The sequence below is a fragment of the Salmo salar genome, chromosome ssa17 (assembly GCF_905237065.1).
Source record: "Salmo salar chromosome ssa17, Ssal_v3.1, whole genome shotgun sequence".
NCBI lineage: Eukaryota > Metazoa > Chordata > Actinopteri > Salmoniformes > Salmonidae > Salmo > Salmo salar.
Window position 1 is genome coordinate 1616081 of NC_059458.1, and position 19955 is coordinate 1636035.

The following is a 19955-nucleotide window of genomic DNA, read 5'->3' on the forward strand; positions in this document are numbered from 1 at the left end:
AAATGCAAGCCGATATCTACCGCTCAGATTGGTTTACGTTTTAAGTCATGTTTAAAAAACAATGAGCATTATGAGGTTTGTGCAGTAGGCTATAGGTCTATACATTAACACTGCATATTGGCCGTGCTTGAATTGCCCTGCCAATGTTCATCTCAGAACATTTTATAAATTATATTTTAAACCATTTGGTATATGATCACACTGGTAATATTACAGCTGAGTCAGCATACATTTATTTTAGGATAGTTTTGATTTTACTGGACTGATGGTCTGCATCTGATGGTCAGTCTGAAGGGGAGGTAGAGTGCAGCGGTGAGGCTGCCTCTCACCTCACTCACTGTTCATCCTCGCTCTCTCCCTCGGCTGAGAAAAGGGGACAGTCTTCCAGCTGATGGCGAATCTCAAGTCGCACTGCATTATTTCTGCCTCATGCACCAATTCATGTTTTTACTATGACCAGAGAAAGTGAAATATTCATAGATATTAAAAATACACAAGCTGCTAATAACACAAGCGTATGGGAACACTTTGCTATAGTAATTCATTGCAGCTGCAGTGCTGGTTGTAGTGTGAGTGGAAGGAGGGAGAACACACATTTTATGGCTTATAACGGTGTTGAACAAGTTTTTAAATCTCACAGTATCAACTTTGCTGTACGTTCAAGATTTGTTTTTGCAGTCTATGGCTCGAGGAAACTGCAGACAATGATCTGAGCTATCTGATTGGCCAGTGGTAGGCCTATAGAGGCACTTGATTTGTTCTCTGGGCCTGCCGGCGTTCTACCTTCAGACGCGTGAAATGGTTCAAAATGGGAACACTAGGGCTGCTGAATCAAGTGCACCTATTTCCAACAGCACAACAAATAAATACAAAAATAGGAACGCAGGGCTTTATTGTTTTTTTACAGAAATGTTTGGTGATCAACTAGGAATGTCTTGGAGATGGACCAGTCTATTGCGATGGACCGGTTGGTGACCACTGTTATATACTGCATTCTGGTCATGGCTAATCCTATATAACTACTGCTGTACATACCGTTTCTATTTATATACTGTCCAAACGGTCCATTATATGTATATACATTTATATTCCGGTCTGAGAGTGCTCGTTCTGATATATAAAAACATCTGGATGTGTATATTGTTTTTCTAAATGATTGATAGGTATTACTGCACTGTTTGAGTCAGAAACACAAGCATTTCGCTGCACCTGCAATAGCATCTGCAAATCTGTGCACGCAAAGAATAAACCAAGTTGATTTCAGTGTGTTTGCTCAAAGCACTGCTAATTCCTTGGTCAGATCACACACCTTTTAGTGCTTAAGGTGAAGCCAGATCCAGCCCTTGCTTTCATGCCTGACATGACATGGTTGGAAAGCTTCTTTAACGAACAGTGTGTGTGACGATGTTTCAGGCCTCTGTGAGTGTATCCCAGCTGGCGCCAGCCGAGCAGGCAGCAGGACCGACAACACTGGTCCCTCAGTCTGTGGAGAGGTAAGGCATCACATCATCTCTCCACAACAGCCCTAGAACTAGCTCACACCAGAACGTCTTTTCTGCTACTCAATATGTTCTATTAAAAATACATATTTATATGGAACGGCCCTGTGTTCATTGATGTCCTAGTAATTGCAAAATGTCTCTGTCCCCACCTCTCTGTCCCCACCTCTCTGTCCCCACCTCTCTGTCCCCACCTCTCTGTCCCCACCTCTCTGTCCCCACCTCTCTGTCCCCACCTCTCTGTCCCCACCTCTCTGTCCCCACCTCTCTGTCCCCCACCTCTCTGTCCCCCACCTCTCTGTCCCCCACCTCTCTGTCCCCCACCTCTCTGTCCCCCACCTCTCTGTCCCCCACCTCTCTGTCCCCCACCTCTCTGTCCCCCACCTCTCTGTCCCCCACCTCTCTGTCCCCACCTCTGTCCCCCACCTCTGTCCCCCACCTCTCTGTCCCCACCTCTGTCCCCACCTCTGTCCCCACCTCTGTTCCCCACCTCTGTCCCCCACCTCTCTCTCTGTCCCCCACCTCTCTCTCTGTCCCCCACCTCTCTCTCTGTCCCCCACCTCTCTCTCTGTCCCCCACCTCTCTCTCTGTCCCCCACCTCTCTCTCTGTCCCCCACCTCTCTCTCTGTCCCCCCACCTCTCTCTCTGTCCCCCACCTCTCTCTCTGTCCCCCACCTCTCTCTCTGTCCCCCACCTCTCTCTCTGTCCCCCACCTCTCTCTCTGTCCCCCACCTCTCTCTCTGTCCCCCACCTCTCTCTCTGTCCCCCACCTCTCTCTCTGTCCCCCACCTCTCTCTCTGTCCCCCACCTCTCTCTCTGTCCCCCACCTCTCTCTCTGTCCCCCACCTCTCTCTCTGTCCCCCACCTCTCTCTCTGTCCCCCACCTCTCTCTCTGTCCCCCACCTCTCTCTCTGTCCCCCACCTCTCTCTCTGTCCCCCACCTCTCTCTCTGTCCCCCACCTCTCTCTCTCTCTGTCCCCCACCTCTCTCTCTCTCTCTCCCCCACCTCTCTCTCTCTCTCTCCCCCCACCTCTCTCTCTCTCTCCCTCACCTCTCTCTCTCTCCCTCACCTCTCTCTCTCTCTCCCTCACCTCTCTCTCCCTCACCTCTCTCTCTCTCTCCCTCACCTCTCTCTCTCTCCCTCACCTCTCTCTCTCTCCCTCACCTCTCTCTCTCTCTCCCTCACCTCTCTCTCCCTCACCTCTCTCTCTCTCTCCCTCACCTCTCTCTCTCTCTCCCTCACCTCTCTCTCCCTCACCTCTCTCTCCCTCACCTCTCTCTCCCTCATCTCTCTCTCCCTCACCTCTCTCTCCCTCACCTCTCTCTCTCTCTCCCTCACCTCTCTCTCTCTCTCCCTCACCTCTCTCTCTCTCTCCCTCACCTCTCTCTCTCTCCCTCACCTCTCTCTCTCTCTCTCCCTCACCTCTCTCTCTCTCTCTCTCTCCCTCACCTCTCTCTCTCTCTCTCTCTCTCTCCCTCACCTCTCTCTCTCTCCCTCACCTCTCTCTCTCTCCCTCACCTCTCTCTCCCTCCCTCACCTCTCTCTCTCTCCCTCACCTCTCTCTCTCTCTCCCTCACCTCTCTCTCTCTCCCTCACCTCTCTCTCTCTCTCCCTCACCTCTCTCTCTCTCTCCCTCACCTCTCTCTCTCTCTCCCTCACCTCTCTCTCCCTCACCTCTCTCTCCCTCACCTCTCTCTCCCTCACCCCTCTCTCTCCCTCACCTCTCTCTCCTCCCTCACCTCTCTCTCTCTCCCTCACCTCTCTCTCTCTCTCCCTCACCTCTCTCTCTCTCTCTCTCCCTCACCCTCTCCCTCACCTCTCTCTCTCTCTCCCTCACCTCTCTCTCTCTCTCTCTCCCTCACCTCTCTCTCTCTCTCTCTCCCTCACCTCTCTCTCTCTCTCTCTCCCTCACCTCTCTCTCTCTCTCTCTCTCCCTCACCTCTCTCTCTCTCTCTCTCTCTCCCTCACCTCTCTCTCTCTCTCTCCCTCACCTCTCTCTCTCTCTCTCCCTCACCTCTCTCTCTCTCTCCCTCACCTCTCTCTCTCTCCCTCACCCTCTCTCTCTCCCTCACCCCTCTCTCTTCCCCCCCCACCCCACCTCTCTTTTCATCTCTATCTCCCAGTTGCCTGTCAGACGCAGCGTCAGGTCTGAGTGACGGCTATGAAGGGGCGTCGGGTGGTAGACACGAGGGGCGCTCCATGATTAAGCGGCACCAGCGGCGCTCCGTACGCAGCCGCTCTCGGCATGATAAGACCGCCAAGGCCAAGCTCAACGTCCTCAATGTAAGAGTCACTTTCACCTCAACTCACTGTATTCTCCCACATGGCAACTTTATCTCCTCATGCCCCCTTTGTTGGCCAAATTTCCATTAACTTTCTCAACATACCCAGGTTTTCCTGAAATGCTGGTTGGAGGATTCCAACATTTCTGCTTATTCCCTACTGACACTTGGAAACTTCCAACTGGGATTCCAGGAAAACCTGTGAATTCTGGGAAAATTGCAGGAATTCTACAATTCTGTCTATACAGATGTCCAGTTGTACACTGAACAAAAATATAATATTAATAAAAGATCCCCGGAATGTTCCATACACACAAAAAGCTTGTTTCTCTCAAATGTTGTGTAAAATTAGTTTATATCCCTGTTAGTGAGCATTTCTCCTTTGTCAAGATAATCCATCCATTTGACAGGTGGGCATATCAAGAAGCTGATTAAACAGCATGATCATTACACAGGTGCACCTTGTGCTGGGGACAATGAAAGGCCACTCTAAAATGTGCAGTTTTGTCACACAACACAATGCCACAGATGTCTCAAGTACGCCCAATCGGCCTCACAACCGCACACTATGTGCATGGCGTCGTGTGGGCGAGCGGTGTGCTAATGTCAACGTTGTGTACATAGTGCCCTGTGGCGGTGGGGTTATGGTATGGGCAGGCATAAGCTACGGACAACGAATAAAGTTGCATTTTATCTATGGCAATTTGAACGCAGAGATACCGTGATGAGATCCTGAGGCCCATTGTCATGCCACTCATTTGCTGCCATCACCTCAAATCAAATCAAAATCAAATCCAAATCAAATCAAATGCATTTATATAGCCCTTCGTACATCAGCTGATATCTCAAAGTGCTGTACAGAAACCCAGCCTAAAACCCCAAACAGCAAGCAATGCATGTGAAAGAAGCACGGTGGCTAGGAAAAACTGACTGGGAATACTGGACGCATATCTGTATTCCCAGTCATGTGAAAACCTCATGTTTCAGCATGATAAAGCACGGCCCAGTTCCCGCTAATATCCAGCAACTTCGCACAGCCATTGAAGAGGAATGGGACAGCATTCCACAGGCCGCAATCAACAGCTTTATCAACTTTATGCAAAGGAGATGTTGTGCTGCATGAGGCAAATGGTGGTCACATCAGATACTGGACGCATATCTGTATTCCCAGTCATGTGAAAGCCATAGGTTAGGGCCTAATGCATTTATTTCAGCTGACTGATTTCCTTATATGAACTAACTCAGTAAAATATTTGAAATTGTTACATGTACATTTCAGTTGGTGTCATCTGACACACCAAATAAAATGTTTTCACATGCCCCCGAATTCAACCGGTGTAGACCTTATAAGCCCTTAACCAACCATGCCATTTTGTTTTAAAGAAATTAAAGTAACAAAATAACAATGAGGCTATATACAGGGTGTACAGATACCGAGTCAATGTGCGGGGGTACAGGTCAGTCGAGGTAATTAAGGTAATATGTAGGTAGGTAGGGGTAAAGTGACTATGAATAGATAAGAAACATTGAGTAGCAGCAGTGTAAAAAGCTGTTACGAAGCCTTTTGGACCTAGACTTGGCGCTCTGGTACCTCTTGCCGTGCAGTAGCAGAGAGATGACCTGGGTGGCTGGAAGCTGGTCCCATGTAGCTCAGTTTGTAGAGCATGGTGCTTGCAGCGCCAGGGTTGTGGGTTCCATTAAAATGGATGCACTCACTACTGTAAGTCGCTCTGGATAAGAGCATCTGCTTAATGACTAATGTAAAATGTGGCTGGAGTCTTTGACCATTTTTGACACCAACTGGTATAGAGGTCCTGGATAGCAGGAAGAAGGAACTAATCTTTGTGTGTCTGTTTCAGATCTCCAACATGGGAGACCGGGTGGCAGAGTGCCAGCTGGAGACCCACAACAGGAAGATGGTGACCTTTAAGTTTGACCTGGACGGAGATAACCCAGAGGAGATTGCACAGATCATGGTAATGATAGTAAACACACAAGCACCAATCTGGATTGTATTGAATCTCCATCAAATGTTCCCCAAGGCTCTGTAGTCAAAAGTAAAGGAATTTGATAGCTCTACAGATCTATGTGGATTGAAATGGGCACGATTTGTGGGTATTGTAGTTCAATATCTGTCCTTCTCTCAGGTGCTGAGTGAGTTTATCCTGGAGAGCGAACGTGGAGTCGTTCATCGAGCAGGTCCGTGAGGTCATCGAAATGGCAGACGATAGAGAGGGCATGAAGGAAGGCTACGCTCAACCACCCTTTACACAGGTAACATACTCAAACAATACACAGCGACACGTCATTCTTCACGTACCCGCCCACTAACTCCTGGGCAGCCTTTAGTTGACATGGTGTTGTCCTTCTCTCTCCACAGATTGTGGTGGATGACCCCTCACAGCAACCTGACATGCCCACTCATCTGCCTGGTAAACATGCACCTACACATTACTATCTCTACTGAAAGATGATTGTCTGAGCTCCACCTCCTCACCCCTTGACCCCTCACCTCTAACCCATTGCCCTCCAGGTGTTCCTCCCAGCGTTGCAGCTCAGGTAGTCCACTCTGCAGGCCGGAGATTCATCGTCAGCCCTGTCCCAGAGTCCCGTCTGAGGGAGCAATTCTTGGCCCTCCATCTGCTAACACCTCGTTTGGGGATGAGCCCCTCAAGGTGAGATGGACTGGAATCTGTGGGCCATAGAGTGCAACTAGAATTCTCATAGTATGTTAGAACGCTGTGTTCCAAACATGTGCCCCTCTTCCATCTCTGGAATATTTAAGAATAAAACATGTTCCGTGATGCATATACCAGTATGTTTGAAGTCATGATGATAACCTGTACACTTACAACAAGTAATTTATGTAAGTGACTCTGTGTTCCTCCCTTCAACCCCAGTGAGTCTGGGCCTGTCCCTGTCTGCCCCCTCGGGCCACCTCCAGCAGGCCTTCACTGAGATGAGGCAGCCGCATGGGGAGAGACGAGCCACCATGGGCAACCCAGCCGAGCCAGACACCAGCATAGTCCCCTCCTCCCTGCGCCCAGCCTCCCCTCTCTCCCACCCTCACCAAACCTTGGCTCCCCCAGAGGCTACAGTCCCCACCAACACCAGCTTCTCCACCCTGCCTCCTGTCTCAGTCATCCCCTCTGGGTCCTCCACTCTTCCCCCCTCCACATGCCAAGTTGCCACTGGGAGGGTGTCTCCAACCCCAGTTCCAGCCCCTGCACCTGCTACCACTGATCCCACCCCACACCCCCAGCCTGGCTACCAAGCTGCTCCCTCTCAGCCTACCCCTGCCCCAATCACATCTCCTCCTCCAGCTGCTCCCCAGGCCACCCCGGCACCTGTCCCCCCAGCTGCTACCCCCAGCTGGGAAGCAGCTCTGCCCCTTTCCCCCTGTCTCTGGAGCTCCACCCAGTAACTCTGGAACTGTGGCCAGCTCAGAACAGCACCCTGCAGCTGACCTTGTTCCTATCCCTGAGTCCATACCTGTCACTCAGCCCATCTCGTCCCAGCCTATCCCTTCCTCTGTCCCTGTGGCACAGCCTGCAATGGCCTCCACCCAACTTCCACCCTCTACCCTGCCCTCCCAACCATCTCAGCCAGGGGACCCAGATGGTGTAGAGTCCCAGTCCAAGGTCCCTGGTATAGATGACATACATGCCCTGGATAAGAAGCTGCGCTCCCTCTTTAAGGACACATCCTCCGCGGACACTGGCAACACTGAGACCACCTCCCCCTCCACAGGGACCATCTCCCCTCCCCCCGGGGCGGTCATGGTGCCCCCCTCCAACCTGTCTCTCACCGCCGGGGGACAGGGAGCCCAGGGCCCCACCGCGACCCCAGGACAGGGCCTCACACCAGGGGGACATGCACAGACACCTCCAGCCAAGCCTGGTCAAGCCACCAGCGCACAGGTACAATGGAGGGAACTTTGTCTAGTGACTGAGAAGATACAGTATTTGTACTAAATGCTTTTCCCCCTCTACTCTTTCCTCAGTTGTAACTTGAGTATGATTTTCTCCCACCTCGATGATGATAATAATGAAATCTTCCTGTGTCTGTCAGGTGTATCCTGTTGGCTCCGAGCAGGCAGGCACCCCTACCTCCGAGCAACTGCCTCCATTCCCAGGACCAAACCAGGTTAGTTCTTTTCACAACTTGTCCCTTTGAGAAGTTGTAAGTTGTGTGAAGTTGTGAGTTTTGTAGGTGTGTGGAATAGGTGATTATTTACTATCGTTATCTTTGAGTTGTGGTAGTAGTCATTTTATATTAGTTGTTAGGTATGAGTTGTGGTTGTAGTCATTTTTATATTAGTTGTTAGGTATGAGTTGTGGTAGTAGTCATTTTATATTAGTTGTTAGGTATGAGTTGTGGTTGTAGTCATTTTATATTAGTTGTTAGGTATGAGTTGTGGTTGTAGTCATTTTATATTAGTTGTTAGGTATGAGTTGTGGTAGTAGTGGTGAGTTATTTTGAGTGGTACTTTCTGAGTGAGTTGTGTTGGTATGTTTGTTACTGACATGTCTTGTTTGTGTGTGTCCAGTCCCAGCAGCCTGTGGGTAGTCTGGACGGCCAGCTAGGGAGAGCTCTGAGCCCAGAGACCATCCCAGGGAGCAGTGAGGCAGCCTCGCCCTCCACAAGGGTCGTTAAACTGGGACGCTTCCAAGTCTCCGTTGCAGCAGACGCTAGCACCGGCAGCACTCCTGACCCCTCCAACATTGCCTCATCTTCCTCTCTCACCCCATCCTCCTCATCCTCCTCTTCTTCCTCCTCCTCCTCTTCCTCCCTCTCCAGCCCGGAAAACACCCTCCACCGCTCCTCATCCCTCCTTTCCAAAGGGGTCCGGAGAGGAGACTCCGTCGATGCACTCTCTTCTGTCCCAACACAGCCTACCACCATCGGACGCTTCCAGGTGTCTACTAGTGCCAGCACTGGCCCCAGCCCTAATTCTGTCTCTAAGGTGGGCCGTTTCTCAGTGATGCCAGCCGCAGTGAATCCCACAGCACCTCCGGGGTCTAGCCTCTCCCATCAGAACGGCCCTTCCTCTTCGACCTCTGACCTCCGTAGCTCCGCCCCTGGCGTGAACAGTGGTTCATTTAACCGTTACATGACCAGCGACAACGAGGATGACTCGGGGCCTGAGGACGAGGCCTTCCAGAGCGAAGTGAGCTGCCTCCGAGAGAAGTACGTTACCTTCACTTCTCCAATATTTAACCTGTTAGTTTGCTGTTTTGGGCTATATTTCTGTTATATTTGTTTATCTCAATGGGATCACTTGCATAAGTAAAGGATAAAAGGAGAGGGGTGACTGTTGTACTGTATTTTGTTACAATTAGGGATGTGATGGTCATGGAATTTTGGATGACGGTAATTGGCCAGCCAAATGACCGAGTCCTCTAATAACCGTTAGAATAGCAAATATATACACAGTTGTTTGCTCCAACAACTTGCTTGTTTCAGCAAGGAGCAACAAAGTTTAATCACATTGTTAAGAGTCCATGTTACAACAGAAACTGACTCAACCGCATGAATGCCTTTAGTCAGCCGGTCCTTGCAACAACAACAAAAAATAAACGGTTATGAGTCATTTTATTTTTATGACGCTCTTCATCCATAACCATCGGTTACACAGTAATTGTGCCAGCACTAGTTCCAACCCCTGCCCTCTCCTCCCCTCCACAGACATATGATAGAGATCCAGACCCTCCATTCACGGCAGAAGGAGGAAATAGATGCTCTGTTCACCAGGCTGGGTAAACCACCTCCTCCAGCTGTCCTCTCCCCGCTATGGCCGGGGGCCGACGTAGGCCCAAGACCAAGGCCAGCAAATCAGCCCGCAGCAGCGCCCAGGCCAGCCCCCAGCACTCGGGTAACCAGAGTTATGATTGGTCTGTCTGTGCACTGCTGAATGGAAATTTACACGACTGCAAGCAACAACTAATTAGTCGATATTAAAGGGTAGAGGCTGCTAGATTAGGATGTGTAAATGTAATGTGATCTGTTTCTCTCCTCTCAATTCTCTGATTGGTGTGTATGTTTAGGAGCTCCAGTCACAGGCCAGATCCCCCAGCGTCCCCCCTAAGCAGACGTCTCCCCCCACTGCAGGGGTCTCTGAGTCAGACAGCCGGACTTCCACCATGGGTAAGCACACAGAGCTGTTTTCCTATTGTCTATGCTTCATCACTACATGTTTTAAAAAGGAAAACCTAAGCAATATTCCTCAAACCAAGAGAGAACTCTCCAGAAGAGAAGCCAAACTTGATTGAGAAATGAGTTGGCTTCCCAGGTTGAACTTGTCCCTGTGTTCCTTCCAGGAGTGAGTGGGACCAGTTCAGACAGTGGAGTGAACACCAGCCAGTCCCAGCCATCAGGCCCTAACCCAGCGCCGGCCCTAACACAGAACCGAAAGGGCACGTTCACAGACGACCTGCACCAGCTTGTTGACAACTGGGCCCGAGACGCCATCAGCCTCTCCCAGGGCAAGAAAGGACCCAAGGGGACAGCCCAGGGACATGACGTAAGGCCACACTTCTCAGTCTAAAGACCAGTGCATCTCAATAAATCGTTTTTAGCTCTATTTTACATCATTTTTGCCCTTTTTTCTCTCTTAATTGTAGTTTTGAACATGTGTTATGTGCTAATGTAACTAAACTGAGCTGCAACTTCCCCTTGTCTTTCCCTCTTATGGCCCCTCCCTAACTACAGATCCCTCTACATATCCCTCCACAAGCAAACATGAGCCGAAAGTTTTCTGCCCCGGCCACCTGTGCCCCACCCTCCCGTCTACCACCCTGGCAGGTGCCCACCTCCCCATTACAACTAACCCCTCCAACCCACTCTGCCAGCGTCAGGGCTCTCTAGGCCCCCCTCCCCAGGGATTTGGCTATGGCACAGCCCCCTACAGCGCCCCCAGTGGGCAGGACCCTGTCAGGTGGGTCTCCTGGCCCAGTACCAGGCCCCTTCCGCAGCCTCAGCCCCCCCTTCAGCAGGCCTTCCACATGGGAGCCACCCAGAAACCTGTTAGCAACCCTGGAGGTCCCAACCTGAGGCCCACATAGCCCAGTCTGCAGCCCTGGACCTGGGTTAATAAGGCTGGGCTGATAGGGACTGAGGGCAGGGAGGAAGAGAGCCATAGGAGAACAACTACTATCTGACGTTCTGTTTCACTAATTGGTGAGGTGAAATAAAGAGGATGAAGTGAAAATGGAGGAGAGGAGGCTGTGGTTCAGTCCTGTCAGACAGAGAGCGATGTCTGTCAGTTGGAGGGAGAGTGCAATACATACCCACAGCACACAATCACACCTTCACCCTTACCAGGGCCCAGTCTTTTCTGCCAATGGCTGTGGAAGCAGGCTGTGATTGAAATTTGGGTTTGTCCAATGAAAGCTATGGACCCAAGGGCACAACTGGCAACGGCCAAAGACATCTGTTGAAAGCACCATTGTGATCTCATCATTCCCTTAAACAGGAGGGTAGGGAGGGGGAACTCTTAATTACTTCTTGACTGTAACTGGCCTTACCTAGGACAGAGTTAGCAGATGGAGAGAACCCCCACAAACACATACACATGCGCCTCCTAGCACTACTGTCATTGGCTGAGATTGAGGCATTGAATGGTATAAGAAACTGATTAATTGTGGGTAACAAGTTTGTATAAGGAAAGGAGAGAGAGAGAGATATATGTAGAGAAGCAAGGAGGTGGAATGAGTGAAAGATGGTGAATGGAAGTTGTTTAGGTAGGGTTATAGTGGATAGTGTTTGGCTAGTGTTACTCATTTGATCGCCATACAGTAAGATGCAGTAATAGCAATGTGAGGAAAGGAGTGAGCCCCCTGTGTAAGAGTGGCCTTAAACCCCCAAACACATATACACATTGTCTTTGTATATAGAGATATTTCTTGTCCTAAGTTATGGTTATATTTGACCATCTGTCCCTCTGAGCTGGTCTGATGTGACGTTCTGCCTGACTGGGTGTGTTAGTTTCTTGAGACCATCACCTAACGTTAGTGTGAGCTAAGTAACAGACCTGTCTGTAGATAGTTTATTAATATCTACTTCACCTGTCTTGTCCAGGCTTTGGATTTACCCTGAAGTGACTGTATCCATGAGTGATTTAGGTTTACGCCTTAGCGACTGGTTAGGCTCAGTGGTTTGAGTTGTTGGCTTCAGCTACTGTGATCATTTGGTTTTCGACCTTAGCTACTGTGTCAGTCAGTTGTCTCACCTCACCACCTGGAGTACTGTAGTCAGACTCTGGTAAGCAAGGCTATGGTCCTTGGTACAGTTCTGTTAGAAAGGCATTACATTCTAGAGGCATAGGGTTATCTAGCGAGTGAACGGTGCATGGTGTTCACACACAGACCTCTAAGCAATGTCAACAAAAATGTCTTTAACCTTATTTCCAGTTGTCATCTTTCAGAATCATGACAAATTGTCTGGGGTTTCTGTGGCTTGTTTTATGTGTATATTTTAAATAAAAATACAAAAGAGATGTTCTTTATCGACCTGTTCAGCGATCAGATTTTGATGTTTCACAGTAATTATTAAAGGTTGTTAAACAACATGTAGTAAAGGAATATAAAAGTGCAATTGCAGGGTTATTATTAGTATTATAATCTGTCACACAGGGGAGTAGTTATGTGCTTCTTCTGCTCTTATCATACACCACCCTGTAATTTTATCTTGTTTTACTGTGCATATGTATGTATGTATGTATGTATGTATGTGTGTGTGTGTGTGTGTAGATGTGTGTTATGTATGTATGTGTGTATATATAAATACATATACACATAAATATACGTATATACACATACATTATATATATATACATACACATTTATATATACATATATAAATACACATTTATATACACACACACACACACTTATTTATATATATATACATACATGCATGCATGCATACATACGTGTATATATATGTATACACATGTGTATATATGTGTATATATACATAAATATACGTATATACACATACATACACAAATATACGTATATACACATACATTACATACATGCGTATATACACATACATACATACATACATGCATACATATTTGTTTGTACACACACAGTAAATGATGCTTTCACATAATGCTCATCATAGAGTACTATGTGTCTTGCTGTAACCCACCCCCACACAGTAACAGTAAAAACTTGCAGAACTCTTTAGTGCCTTGCATTCTCACTACTGAGAGAAATTCCACCATAATCACCTAGCCCTGCGGTTCTGATGGCTTAAAGTCCAGTGACTGAAAGACATGTTTTTATTACCAACCAGTGAGATCCATCAGAAACGTCCTCAGACAGAGGTAAATGTCTAATGTGGAGGTTGAGGAAGTTTAACATACCTAAACAAGTCAGTGTCAGAAGAGGCAGGTGACAGTCGTATACCAACACAAGACTGACTAATTGAATGCAGAGCACACAGGGTTGTATGAAGACAAGTTATTTTCTGTCGTTACCAACGGCGTTTGTGTGTAAGCTGTTTATCCTATATTTGTTGTTGAAGATAGATTTGTCTGTTAGTAGGTTTTCTGAATGAATGTAATCAGTACAGTATTGCATAGCAGCACTTATTTTAAGAAAAGGGAGAACTAAACCGTTGTCTTGTTTTTCCCTCATTGATACCATACTCTTGCTTCTTTGCCACCTCACATGAATGGTACCATTCCCCTCACTACAGTGCCCTTCTCACCTACCCAGTCCTGGATTGAACAACTACTTTCACTTCTCTAGAGAATATTAAGTTACTACATTGCAGAATATGCTATGATTAAAGTTCTATAGGAACCGAGGGGAATGGAGACGTTTGCATGCTGAGGGTGGTTGTTACTGACTTTAGAAAAACAGTGTTTTTGATATTTGGAAAACTGAGATCCTGCTTTTTTTTTTGTTCATCTTTGCCTTGCTGTAAGTGAGTCCACACAAAGTGCCGATCTTTAATTGCCATTCACCGCTGTCACAGGCACATCTTTCAGTTGTCAATGTATCAATATGTTTCCTGAATTCTGCATGCTAACTGGTTTTAGACCTTGGGCTTACTTACAACACAACCCACTGTACAGCACATGCTCACACAAGCTACTAGTCATCCTATTAACAGTAAATATGTTATTTATCCTCAAGTGGTTAAAAGATGATCCCGGCAAAATGACATATCACTAAGTTATTTAATGTTGTACCCTTGGATACCTGTCCTCTGGCTCTTGTAACCAGTCTACTCTATAGTTTTGTGTATGTTTTTCACATTGTACAAAATGTAAAAAGATAAATAAAAATAGAACTGATCATTATGACTGTGTTGTCTTTTACATGCACCAAGTAGACCTAGTGTATGCTTATTTCTGCCAGTGGAGGCTCCTCAGAGGAGGAAGGGGAAGACCATCCTCTGATTTTATTTTTTATGTTTAAAAAGTTATCCTTGGATAAGACTATACTAAATATAATCACATGTCTACAGTAGCCTCAACAGCACTTTGTAGGGTAGCACCATGGTGTTGCTGGAGAACAGCTAGCTCCTTCTGGGTACATTGACTTCAATACAAAACCTAGGAGGCTCATGGTTCTCACCCACTTCCATAGAATAATGCTGTAATTAAGACAACTTACGGAGGATGTCCTCCAACCTATCAGAGCTCTTGCAACATGTCCACCTAATCAAAGGATCAGAGAATGAATACTGCTACAGCTAGTTAGCACTGCATAAAATGTGGGAAGTAGTTGACTCAAAGAGAAAGACAATAGTTGAACAGTTTTGAACAAAATATCTTCCAAAAGAGGAGAAATTGAGATGATTTCTTTTTCTTCAGTTTCACGTAGCTAGTTTAGCCTACTCAAACACCCTGCTCAAACAGAGGGATGCTAATTTAGCTAGCTTAGGTAAGCTTTTGGTTTTACTAATTTATTGCCACTGAGGCCCACTGGTGTAAACGCTAAACTGCTTATTGACTGGACTCTAACGTTGCATGATTGTAGCGGGTTTATTAATGCGTTAGTTCTGTTAGCCATGTTGACTATGACGTTACTTTAGCTAATATGGTGACAACGATGTAGGCTGTGTGTAGCGGTTATATGGTTTGGCATGGAAATATTTTTTTCTTCCACATACAGCCGATGTGTTGTGCATTGAAGTCACAAGCGAAGGGACAGCGCATAAACACAATGTGGCTGCTATGAAAGTGAACTGTGTTTACACAGAGGTATATTAATTCTGCCGATTCTGTTGAAAAACTTTTCTTAAACGGGAACAAAAATGGGATAAACATACCTGAATTTGTCCAATAGAAACTTGTTTGCAACTGTTGGACTAATGATTACACTCTATATCAGCTAGACGTAGGCAAGAGTGTGTAAGGCGGTATTGAATGTGTCCCTGTCCATGTGTCAGCTCAAAAATGTATCTCGACCTGTGTGCACCTACGTTGTAAACTTTCATTCATAGGCTAGGTTGTAGCAACCTCATGATGGGTATAGGGAAAATTTGAGTATCAAGTAGTAGCCTAACCCTATTGCTGTTACATTGAACCGGGTAAATGGAATATGAATGAGTCCTCCAATATGCTGTTAATAGAAATACAGCCATGCTCATTAAAAAAAATATATAATCCTCCCTCATCTTAAACAGCACGGACCGTCACTTATGTCTGCCAATGAGGTTGGTGTTTGGCCAGGGTACTGGACCTGTATGTCGCATTGAGAAGGAATGTAATGTTCTTAGAATTCAGATATGTGATCAAAACATTTAAAATCTGAACAAAGGGTTACTAGTAGATACACATGCAAATATTTATTTGCATTTAGCAGCAACAAGAGATTCCTATATACTCAACATATAAATTAAAATACCAAAATTAAAATGATTTGTTCAAATGGATTTTAGGTGACAGTGAAACAGCTCTTTCTCATGTGTAGACCTTGTGTTTCTTCATGAACTGTCCTTGTCTGTATGGACTGAAGGGCTCATCTGTGACAGGAGAAGGGAATTAATAACAATCTAGAAAATACTGTACCAATAACAATGTTTCTCAAATTCATTAAATGGAAGCTCCTTTACATTGCTAGAATACCTGATTCGGGTAATCAAGGTGTTAATGATTAGATGAATCAGATCTGTTAGCGCAGGTCAGGAACAAAAGCCTGCACACCCAGTAGTTTTCCAGGAGCAGGGTTAACACTGTTTTAAAGCAGCTCATTCATTTCCCAGTCCAGTCTCACCTGCTCTGTCTGATGTCCTGGTGCTGGTTGTGATTTTGGGGGCTGTACTGGGGTTGGTGCCACCCAAACTCTCGACTGTGTGATGGGGGTTCGTTGGTCGTGCTCCCCTTCTACACCCTAAATTCTATTATCTCATTCCCTTCTCTTTTTTGACCTGCACTGTTGGAGCATGGATCATTAGAATTGCACTGTACTCGTACCTTGCGATTACATCTGTGACTAATAAACAAATTTAGTTTAGCTAGCTAACAGTAACTATAGTGTACTGGCTAGCAGATGTTTTGGCATTCATTTGCCGATGGAAAAGAAACTAGCTATGAGGTGAAGCTTCACTACTCGACACAAACGTTGAAAAGTTCACAAATGTTCCGTAAATTACCTTTGAGTTTAGCTAGCGAATGAATTCTAGCTACAAATATTATTTGCATTTCCCGCTTGCCCCTGGGTCGTAGTTAGAGTGACGTATCTCCTGGAAATTTACCCTGGTCACGCCCTTCGCTTTGTTCATTGGTCGTAAGCGGGTTCAGTGGGTTTGTATTTTCAAGAATATTAGATTTGCGCATTTATTGCGCAGTGATGAACTAAATGAATCACCATCATAAATCCAGATGTCATTTTGTCAATCACATACCATAGCCGTATATGTGAAAAATAAATAATAACCTCGAAAAAATATTTGTAATCACCGTTTCTCTACCTCAATTGTGCCAGGACGTGCCCTGATTGACTGCACTGAGGCTCGCCACGATCATGTCATGATGTTCGTGTCATGATGATGTGACAGATGGCAGAGAGCATAGACTCCAACTGTGTTGAAACTGGGTGATATTGGGGTCAGTGCTGGATATAGAGCAACATGTTTCTAAACTCCATTAGACAGGCGTTTATGGGGAGATAGTGGTAATATTCAAAATGTGAATTACACATCACATCTAGGCTACATCTGTCCAAAAGATGTAGACTTATAGCCCAGTGCCCCACAAAAGCTATTTCATGAAGAAAAATGTGTAGTGCTTCTTTTATTTAAAAAATTAAATATTGCAGTGCCTCTTTGGTGGTGTGTTTGTGTGTGTGTGTGTGTGTGTGTGTGTGTGTGTGTGTGTGTGTGTGTGTGTGTGTGTGTGTGTGTGTGTGTGTGTGTGTGTGTGTGAGAGAGAGAGAGAGATATAGATAGATAGATAGATAGATAGATAGATAGATAGATAGATAGATAGATAGATAGATAGATCATGTGATCATGTTCAAGTTTAACAGTTCAGACACCCGGCCCCGCCGCCTCTGTAATGCCACTACTGTAAAACCACAGAACTCACTGGATCTGACTGTTCAGTTCTGTTCTACACTGTTATTATAATTTTGCTCACAAACATTGTTATGGAGATAGACCAACAGCTGAACATCCTAAACACCAATCATGAGCTTGCAGAAAATAAATCATATTTTACTTAAATTTACGAAGTACCCTCACTGTAGAAATAAAGTAGTAGCCTAGGCTAGTACTATAATTTATACTAGGCTAATTATCCTAATAGTAATAGTAGGCCTATAAAACAGCCATTCCATGGCCCTATTGTGTGCAAAATAAGTTTATTTTAGTCACGGTTCGCCACTTTCTCTTTGGATCATTTACTTACTTTAATCTTTCAAAAAATCACTCCCTTAACACTATTGCCTGTAACTGTGTAAGTTACACATTGCAACTAGACACAATTATGTTCGTAGTCTAATTCCAAACTAGTCAGCTCTCCGAATATTGAAGTGCATTTGGAAAGTATTCAGACCCCTTGACTTTTTCAACATTTGTTACTTTCGCCTTATTATAAAATGGATTAAATTGTTTTTTCCTTCATCAATTTGCACACATTACCCAATAATGACAAAGCAAAAACAGATTTTTATACATTTTTGCAAATGGAAATAAAAAAATGTTAAATATCACATTTACATAAGTATTCAGACTCTTTACTCAGTACTATGTTGAAGCACCTTTGTCAGTGATTACAACCTTGAGTCTTCTTGGGTATGACACTACATCCTTGGCACTCCTGTATTTGGGGAGTTTCTTCCATTCTTCTCTGCAGATTCTCTCAGAATCTGTCAGGTTGGATGGGGAGAGTTGCTGCACAGCTATTTTAAGGTCTCTTCAGAGTTGTTCGATCGGGTTCAAGTCCGGGCTCTGGCTGGGCCACTCAAGGACATTCAGAGACTTCTCCCGAAGCCTCTACTAAATTGTCTTGGCTGTGTGCTTAGGGTTGTTGTTCTGTTAGAAGGTGAACCTTCGCCCCAGTTTAAGGTCGTGAGCGCTCTAGAGCAGGTTTTCATCAAGTATCTCACTGTACTTTGCTCAGTTCGTCTTTCCCTTGATTCTGACTAGTCTCCCAGTCCCTGCCACTGAAAAACATCCCCACAGTATGATGCTGCCACCACCATGCTTCACCGTAGGGATGGTGCCAGGTTTCCTCCAGATGTGATGCTTGGCATTCAGACCAAATAGTTCGATCTTGGTTTCAACAGACCAGAGAATCAATTTTCTCATGGTCTGAGAGTCTTCTAGGGGCCTTTTGGCAAACTCCAATTGGGCTGCCATGTGCCTTTTACTAAGGAGTGCCTTCCATCTGGCCACTCCACCGTAAAGGCCTGATTGGTTGAGTGTTGCAGAGATGGGTGTCATTCTGGAAGATTCTCCCATCTCCACAGAGGAACTCTGAAGCTCTGTCAGAGTGACCATCGTGTTCTTGGTTACCTCCCTGACCAAGGCCCTTCTCCCTCGATTGCTCAGTTTGGCCAGGCGGCCAGCTCTAGGAAGAGTCTTGGTGGTTCCAAACTTCTTCCATTTAAGAATGATGGACGGCACTGTGTTCTTTGGAACCTTCAATGCTGAAGAAATGTTTTGGAACCCTTCCCCAGATCTGTGCCTTGACACAAACCTGTCTCGTAGCTATACGGACAATTCCTTCAAACTTATGGCTTGGTTTTTGCTCTGACATGCACTGTCAACTGTGAGACATTGTATAGACAGGTGTGTGCCTTTCCAAATCATGTCCAATCAATTGAAATTACCACAGGTGGAATCCAATCAAGTTGTAAAAACATCTCAAGGATGATCAATGGAAACAGGATTCATCTGAGTTCAATTTCAAGTCTCATAGCAAAGGGTCTGAATACTTATATCAATAAGGTATTTATGTTTTTGACTTTTTATAAATTTGCAAAAATTTCTAAAACCTGTTGTCGCTTTGTCATATTGGGCTATTTTGTGTAGATTGCTGAGGAAAAGTTTTTATTTAATCCATTTTAGAATAAGGCTGTATTGTAACAAAATGTGGAAACAATCAAATCAAATGTTATTGTTCACATACATGTGATTAGCAGATGTTATTGCGGGTGTAGTGAAATGCTTGTGTGTCTAGCTCCGACAGTGCAGTAATATTAAACAATTAATATCTAACAATTTACACAACATATACCAAATACACACAAATCTAAGGGGTCTGAATACTTTCCGAACGCACTGTAAGAAAGTGTGTAGTTTAACAATAAATTATAGAAGAGTGCTTAAAATTGAAGGGGCAATACAGTCAAAAACTAGATTTTTCCTGTGTTTTATATATATTTCCACAATGAAAATTATGATAATGCATATTTAGTGTAAGAGCTGTTTGAAAAGACCACCCGATATTTCAGCTTGATCGGCTGGGTTGGGTTTTGGGCCAAATAGGTTAATAAACCAATAACAAAGAGACTTTGCCCTTCTCTCTGCCAAGAACAGCTAGTTTTCAGGTTACATATCCTTTCCATTAGGCTCCTCCAATTAGGTCCCTCTCTCAGACCACTCCCAGACAGTCATAGCGAAATTCTTGCTTGATAAATAGTATTTGCTAAGTTATTTTTGTTTATTTCTAATCATTTTAATTGAAAACAATCACAGTAAGGC

General features: G+C 45.6%; 1 protein-coding gene, 1 long non-coding RNA gene and 1 pseudogene across 2 annotated transcripts in view; 2 read left to right on the top strand and 1 right to left on the bottom strand.

Annotated features, from left to right (window-relative positions):
- The window catches only part of LOC106561324 (serine/threonine-protein kinase WNK1), a 65615-nt gene extending 53336 nt beyond the window's left edge, over nt 1-12279 (top strand). Inside the window, 16 exon segments of the mRNA XM_045698696.1 lie at nt 1414-1493; nt 3624-3783; nt 5642-5758; nt 5930-5962; nt 5964-6056; nt 6163-6214; nt 6316-6435; nt 6683-6915; nt 6998-7702; nt 7854-7928; nt 8332-8972; nt 9471-9571; nt 9574-9680; nt 9830-9929; nt 10103-10305; nt 10494-12279. Of these exon segments, the coding sequence (XP_045554652.1) occupies nt 1414-1493; nt 3624-3783; nt 5642-5758; nt 5930-5962; nt 5964-6056; nt 6163-6214; nt 6316-6435; nt 6683-6915; nt 6998-7702; nt 7854-7928; nt 8332-8972; nt 9471-9571; nt 9574-9680; nt 9830-9929; nt 10103-10305; nt 10494-10649 (2976 nt within the window). The 3' untranslated portion in view covers nt 10650-12279.
- The window catches only part of LOC106561341 (E3 ubiquitin/ISG15 ligase TRIM25-like), a 552627-nt pseudogene that overhangs the window by 132181 nt on the left and 400491 nt on the right, over nt 1-19955 (top strand).
- LOC123728124 (uncharacterized) lies at nt 15579-16492 on the bottom strand. Its single transcript, XR_006759957.1, has 3 exons — nt 16401-16492; nt 16022-16180; nt 15579-15770 (listed from the first exon to the last, which is right to left on the bottom strand). It is a non-coding gene; the product is annotated as an uncharacterized lncRNA (long non-coding RNA).